General features: G+C 48.2%; 1 protein-coding gene across 2 annotated transcripts in view; it reads left to right on the top strand.

The window, feature by feature from the left end:
- LOC106578848 (myosin phosphatase Rho-interacting protein) overlaps positions 1 to 7,651 on the top strand; it is a 75,065-nt gene extending 67,414 nt beyond the window's left edge. For both annotated transcript variants that reach the window (XM_014158056.3, XM_014158057.3), the window contains 6 exons: positions 3,639 to 3,798; positions 4,520 to 4,633; positions 4,761 to 4,847; positions 4,976 to 5,141; positions 5,571 to 5,656; positions 6,611 to 7,651. In XM_014158056.3, the coding sequence (XP_014013531.1) occupies positions 3,639 to 3,798; positions 4,520 to 4,633; positions 4,761 to 4,847; positions 4,976 to 5,141; positions 5,571 to 5,656; positions 6,611 to 6,679 (682 nt within the window). In that variant the 3' untranslated portion in view covers positions 6,680 to 7,651. The remainder of the gene's footprint in view (positions 1 to 3,638; positions 3,799 to 4,519; positions 4,634 to 4,760; positions 4,848 to 4,975; positions 5,142 to 5,570; positions 5,657 to 6,610) is intronic.
- Positions 7,652 to 7,896: the final 245 nt, after the last annotated feature.

Genomic DNA, 7,896 nt, shown 5'->3' with positions numbered 1-7,896 from the left:
ACGTGCACCCTTTGGGGTCCATGGGGTCCATAACGTTCACCCTTTGGGGTCCATGGGGTCCATAACGTGCACCCTTTGGGGTCAATAGGGTCCATAATGTGCACCCTTTGGGGTCCATAACGTGCACCCTTTGGGGTCCATAACGTGCACCCTTTGGGGTCCATAACGTGCACCCTTTGGGGTCAATAGGGTCTATAACGTGCACCCCTTTGGGTCTATAACGTGCACCCCTTTGGGTCTATAACGTGCACCCCTTTGGGTCTATAACGTGCACCCCTTTGGGTCTATAACGTGCACCCCTTTGGGTCTATAACGTGCACCCCTTGTGGTCTATAACGTGCACCCCTTGTGGTCTGTAACCTGCACCCCTTGTGGTCTGTAACCTGCACCCCTTGGGGTCTGTAACCTGCACCCTTTGGGGTCCATAACCTGCACCCTTTGGGGTCCATAACCTGCACCCTTTGGGGTCCATAACCTGCACCCTTTGGGGTCCATGGGGTCCATAACGTGCACCCTTTGGGGTCCATAGGGTCCATAACCTGCACCCTTTGGGGTCCATAACCTGCACCCTTTGGGGTCCATAACCTGCACCCTTTGGGGTCCATAACCTGCACCCTTTGGGGTCCATAACCTGCACCCTTTGGGGTCCATAACCTGCACCCTTTGGGGTCCATAACATGCACCCTTTGGGGTCCATGGGGTCCATAACCTGCACCCTTGTGGTCCATAACCTACACCCTTGTGGTCCATAACCTACACCCTTGTGGTCCATAACCTGCACCCTTTGGGCTCCATAACATGCACCCTTTGGAGTCCATGGGGCCCATAACCTGCACCCTTTGGAGCCCATGGGGTCCATAACGTGCACCTTTGGGGTCCATAACCTGCACCCTTTGGGGTCCATAACCTGCACCCTTTGGGGTCCATGGGGTCCATAACGTGCACCCTTTGGGGTCCATGGGGTCCATAACGTGCACCCTTTGGGGTCCATGGGGTCCATAACCTGCACCCTTTGGCGTCCATGGGGTCGATAACCTGCACCCTTTGGGGTCCATAATGTTCACCCTTTGGGGTCCATGGGGTCCATAACGTGCACCCTTTGGGGTCCATAACGTGCACCCTTTGGGGTCCATAACGTGCACCCTTTGGGGTCCATGGGGTCCATAACGTGCACCCTTTGGGGTCCATGGGGTCCATAACGTGCACCCTTTGGGGTCCATGGGGTCCATAACGTTCACCCTTTGGGGTCCATGGGGTCCATAACCTGCACCCTTTGGGGTCCATGGGGTCCATAACCTGCACCCTCTGGGGTCCATGGGGTCCATAACCTGCACCCTTTGGGGTCCATAACCTGCACCCTTTGGGGTCCATAACCTGCACCCTTTGGGGTCCATAACCTGCACCCTTTGGGCTCCATAACATGCACCCTTTGGAGTCCATGGGGCCCATAACCTGCACCCTTTGGAGCCCATGGGGTCCATAACGTGCACCTTTGGGGTCCATAACCTGCACCCTTTGGGGTCCATGGGGTCCATAACCTGCACCCTTTGGGGTCCATGGGGTCCATAACATGCACCCTTTGGGGTCCATGGGGTCCATAACCTGCACCCTTTGGGGTCCATGGGGTCCATAACGTGCACCCTTTGGGGTCCATGGGGTCCATAACGTGCACCCTTTGGGGTCCATGGGGTCCATAACGTTCACCCTTTGGGGTCCATGGGGTCCATAACCTGCACCCTTTGGCGTCCATGGGGTCCATAACCTGCACCCTTTGGGGTCCATAATGTTCACCCTTTGGGGTCCATGGGGTCCATAACGTGCACCCTTTGGGGTCCATGGGGTCCATAACCTGCACCCTTTGGGGTCCATAACCTGCACCCTTTGGGGTCCATAACCTGCACCCTTTGGGGTCCATAACCTGCACCCTTTGGGGTCCATAACCTGCACCCTTTGGGGTTCATAACCTGCACCCCTTGGGGTCTATAACATGCACCCCTTGGGGTCCCGAGGACCGAGTTTGGAAAATGCTGCCTGAGACTAACACACACACACACACACACACACACACACACACACACAGACACACACACACACACACACACACACACACACACACACACACACACACACAAACTCTCAACGTTGCTGTTCTATCATGTACTATTGATTCTGCTGGGTGACCAAGACACAACCACTTTATATTTGTAAATCCAGTCCATTATTACTATGCTACCTCTTCTATTACTTGTTTTTTTACTTTACTTTTTAAAATGATTGATTATTAATTAATGTTCTGTAATGTTGAGGGAGCTGTGGACGTGACTGCACCTTTTATACCTGCTGGAAACTGTGGACGTGACTGCACCTTTTATACCTGCTGGAAACTGTGGATGTGACTGCACCTTTTATACCTGCTGGAAACTGTGGACGTGACTGCACCTTTTATACCTGCTGGAAACTGTGAGCGTGACTGCACCTTTTATATCTGCTGGATACTGTGGACGTGACTGCACCTTTTATACCTGCTGGAAACTGTGGACGTGACTGCACCTTTTATACCCGCTGGAAACTGGACGTGACTGCACCTTTTATACCTGCTGGAAACTGTGGACGTGACTGCACCTTTTATATCTGCTGGATACTGTGGACGTGACTGCACCTTTTATACCTGCTGGAAACTGTGGACGTGACTGCACCTTTTATACCTGCTGGAAACTGTGGACGTGACTGCACCTTTTATACCTGCTGGAAGTGTGGACGTGACTGCACCTTTTATACCTGCTGGAAACTGTGGACGTGACTGCACCTTTTATACCTGCTGGAAGTGTGGACGTGACTGCACCTTTTATACCTGCTGGAAACTGTGGACGTGACTGCACCTTTTATACCTGCTGGAAACTGTGGACGTGACTGCACCTTTTATACCTGCTGGAAACTGTGGACGTGACTGCACCTTTTATACCTGCTGGAAACTGTGGACGTGACTGCACCTTTTATACCTGCTGGAAACTGTGGACGTGACTGCACCTTTTTATAACTTAATTTTATAATTCTGTTTTTTATATTAAAGTTCAAATCCAACCCAGCGCCATGGGAAAGAAGGTCTGGGCAAAGCCAGTATGTCACTGTGACTGGCTGTGCCTTGCCAGTTGTAACCAGGGCAACCGTTAACTAAGGTGGCGGCTGGTGACCTTGCCAAACTTGGAATTCCAGACCGAGACAGTTCCAGCCGTCTGTCTGGGGTTTATTAAGGAAGTGATTAGCAGCAGTCTGGCCCGGTCTGTCTAGCCTCTGAATACACTGAAGCTCCAGTGTCAGGACAGAACTAAAATATGAAGGAAGGAGTTGCTGTACTGAGTCTGGTTCCTTACAATGTTTATTCCTACGCACCCTACAATATGAGAGATCTGTGTTATTGTTTCCTTTGGTCAGCTATTATGATGGAAAAGTGATCAGTGTGGTCTTTTGGTTGAGTTTCTTGAGTGTGGAAATGTATGGTGTTGATTGGCTGAGTGTGTTGCCTTGTATTGTCTGATTTACTGAGTGTTTTCCTGTGTTCTCCCTCTTTCCCTCTCGCTCTGCCTTTCCCTCTCGTTCTCTCTCTCTTTCTCCCTCTCCCTCCCCCGTCTTTGTTGCAGAGAGGAGCTGTGTTCGTTCCAGAGGGAGATCGAGGTGCTGTCTGAGCAGTATTCTCAGAAGTGCCTGGAGAACGCCCACCTGGCCCAAGCCCTGGAGGCTGAGAGACAGGCCCTTAGACAGTGTCAGAGGGAGAACCAGGAGCTCAACGCACACAACCAGGTACACACACACACAACCAGGTACACACACACACACCCAGGTACACACACACACACCCAGGTACACCCAGGTACACACACACACACACACACACACACACACACACACACACACACACACACACACACACACACACACACACACACACACAACCAGGCGCACACACACACACAACCAGGCGCACACACACACACACACACACAACCAGGCGCACACACACACACACACACAACCAGGCGCACACACACACACACAACCAGGCGCACACACACAACCAGGCGCACACACACACAACCAGGCGCGCACACACACACACACAACCAGGCACACACACACACCCAGGCACACACAAACACACACACACACACACCCAGGCACTAACAAACACACACACCCAGGTACACACACACACACACACACACACACACACACACACACACACACACACACACACACACACACACACACACACACACCTCCCAGGTACACACACCCAGGCACACACACACACCCAGGCACTAACAAACACCCAGGTACACACACACACACACAAACACCCAGGTACACACACACACAACCAGGTACACACACACACACACACACACACACACAGGCACTAACAAACACCCAGGTACACACACACACACACCCAGGCACTAACAAACGCCCAGGTAATAGTCCTCACACTTACCATGACATCTAATGTGCCTTGTGTCTGTAGGAGCTGAACAACCGTCTAGCTGCAGAGATTACGAAGATGCGTTCTATGGCCGCTGAAGACGGGGGTGGAAACACCTGCAACATCACACATGGGAAGGAACTGTACGAGCTGGAGGTAAGCTCCGCTCGAGGTGAACATAAGATTGGACGATTTGAAGTCTTCCTGTTTGTTGAAAGGAGGCATTGTTTTTATACACAGCTAAAGTTTACCCCTTAAATCTTAGCGTATTGATCTTTGCCAGGTGATGTTGAGGGTGAAGGAGTCGGAGGTCCAGTATCTGAAACAGGAGATCAACTCTCTGAAGGATGAACTCCAGGCCGCCCAAAGAGTAAGACCCAAGTTACCTAAAACTGCTTTTTATCATTTTTCATTGTATTTTATGCTATTTTCTCATTTTATGCTGAGGTTGTATTCCTCACCCTACCACCTTAAACGATGTATCATTTGTCCCTCCAGGATAAGAAGTATGCGACGGACAAGTACAAGGACATCTACACAGAGCTGAGTATCGTGAAGGCCAAAGCAGAGCGAGACCTTGGGAGGCTCAGAGAACAGCTGCAGCTGGCCCACGAGGCACTGGGGGAACCATCACTGGAGGAGGTGGAGAGGGCAGGAGGATACGGTAGTAATATAAAACACTTTCTAGCCTTCTACTACTCCATTAGTGTGTTCCAAATGGAACCCTTTTCCCTACTTAGTGTTCCAAATGGAACCCTAGACCCTACCTAGTGTTCCAAATGGAACCCTAGACCCTATTTAGTGCACTACTTATGACCTGAGCCCTTTGTTTCAGTCTTAACAAGTTTGGTGGTTGTTTCACTCATAACCAATGTGCGGCAAAGCCTCCAACATTTGCATTTGGTCTCTCCATTTACATAAGATGTCTCATAGTCCAGACTCTCTGACCTGCAACCCACTGACCTCCTTACAACAACCAGCCAGACAAGTAGATTTATTACAGTAGTGTCTATAGTATACTGTACATGAGCTGAACTAGCCCCTTTTTCCCCCCAGGACCTGTCTTTGAAGTAGTTGTCTTATCTCTCCTCAGATATCATGAAGTCCAAAAGCAACCCTGACATTCTCAAGATGGCGGCTGCTGCCGCCAAACGCACCGAGCGCACCATGAGGTCAAAGGTATAACTTATTAATACCTGAGTAAGACATCTTAATGTGTTTTACCCAATCGAGAAGTCTCCCACAGCTGAAGGTTGTGTGTGTGTGAGAACGGTTCCGTTTGGAACCAAGTGCCATTGAGCTGTGACACACTGCCACCTTCAGGTTAACTACTGCATTACACTGCAACTTTTGAATTCCCCAGCAGGTGAATGTACTGTGTTGGGTGGCTACATTGGCCATATGGACATACAACACTTTTGTCATATTAATCTAAAAACATTTAAACAAATCCCGTTGTGCTATTTGACTGTGGGTTAAAATGCTGTGGGTTAAAATAAGAGAGAAGTGTACCAACATGTGATGAGATGGGTCCCCCACAAACCCCTTCTCAGTCTGTGTCTGGTGACATGCCCAGGGCCAGCTAGCGCTGCCTGAGAACCTATAGGCCTACTTTTCTCCTTATGGTCACATACCAAACCAGACTACCACCAATAGCAGTGTATCCATTAGTGTACCACCATTTTGTTTATATGTTCACCCTTCAGCAGTGTGTTACCCAGAAATAATCACTATCCCCCCTTTCTGCGCATTCTAATGGTCTCCAGCATCCTTCTGGGTGTGTATAAAAGAGTTACATTATTATTACCCACGTTTATGGTATGGATGAGAGGAAAGCCCTCTGTATTACTAGACCCTCTGGACTCTTGTGCTTTCCCTCCTCTGAATCTCATACATTAACAGTCAAAAGCACATTTTGACTGTGGGTTTGAACAGGATCACCTTTTTGTTTTTGGTACCAGTGGGACTAGAGAGAAATATCAGTATTACCAGTGACAGAAATGAGTGCACCTCTCTGTTTGCATCAATCTGCTTCCTTGTCAATGATTCAGTCCCGTCTACCTGAAACTCACAGTTAAACCTGACCATGGTCATTAACAGTCTTTCCCCCCCCCACATCCACCCCCCCGCCAGAGTCTTAAGGAAGGGCTCACTGCCGAGCAGCGACTCCACCTGTTTGACAAAGACACTAAGGAGTTCTGACAGCGTCGCCTGCGTCGCACCGCTCCAGCCACCTTGCAGCATGTTTAGAAAGGCCACTATATTTTACCTCTGTAAAATATACCTGTACCTCTTATTTAGGAACACACTGGTCACCACACACATGTCATGTGTGTATATATATAAAATAAAAAACATGGTGTGAAGATTTGAATTTTATGTCTAGACTCATTCCATGCACTTCAGTTACTGTGACATTTTTGGTTTTTGGTTTTCATCGCCATGAAACCGTACAGAGTAAATACTCTGTATGGTTTTTAATGAGGCATCTATCATGCCTACACTAACAAAGATGGCCTGTAAACTACTGTTTGGACTCCTTACTCTGTGTTAATAGCCGAAGGAATAAGTGTGATGTTGTAAAGGCTAAACACAACTGCATAATGATGATGATGATGGAATAATTACTTACATAAGCAAAACCGTAGGAACAATCCTGCCTTCAGGCCTGCGTGTTATGCTAGGTGAGGTCAGTGTTCACATGCTGTTTCCCTCTACCCCCTTAACAAGCTACGGAAAGAAAATGTTTGCCTGCATCATTGTACAAGTAAACGATCTGTTACGTTGGATGTTGCTCCTTCATTGCCTGGTGTGTTGACTTGTTATATGATCATTATTAACATCATAGAATGTTTTCTGAAACAGGACCATTTTAAAATGACCCCTGGAAGGCGACTGCTGAACGCATACAGAACAAATGGGATTAGCTGATTTATAATATAAATATATTTACATTCTTCTCTCTAATCGTATTGGCACAGCTGTATGGGAGGATGATTTGTTGTAGCCGGTTATGTCTGTAGTCTTGTTCAGTGGCAGTCCCTTTGTATTTATTTATGTGTTGTTTTTTTTTGTCTCGCATACCAATCCCTCTGTACTCTACTGTTGTAAATATACAGCCAATGTATACCAACTGACAACCGGTTTATTAGCAATAAATATTTTTGCACCCTGTGTTTAGTTTGAGTGTTTTAATCTACTAAACTGTGTTAATCTTTCTCCAAACTGATTAAAATGAATTATACACCGCAACACTTTTCTCTCAAGGGCCCCAGTCAAGTAGGTTTTATTTTCTGTCTGCTATTTAATTGATCAATTGCCCAGAGAGGACACTTACAGGGCCTATTGAAATGTCTACACAGCCCTTGCACATACTTCACATTTTGCTGCCTTTAAAATGAAAAGGAATTAAATTGGAT

The sequence above is a fragment of the Salmo salar genome, chromosome 19, assembly GCF_965601325.2.
Source record: "Salmo salar chromosome 19, fSalSal1, whole genome shotgun sequence".
In the NCBI taxonomy this organism is placed as follows: domain Eukaryota; kingdom Metazoa; phylum Chordata; class Actinopteri; order Salmoniformes; family Salmonidae; genus Salmo; species Salmo salar.
Note: the sequence above shows the minus strand (reverse complement) of the source record. Positions and strands in the feature narration are given on the sequence as shown.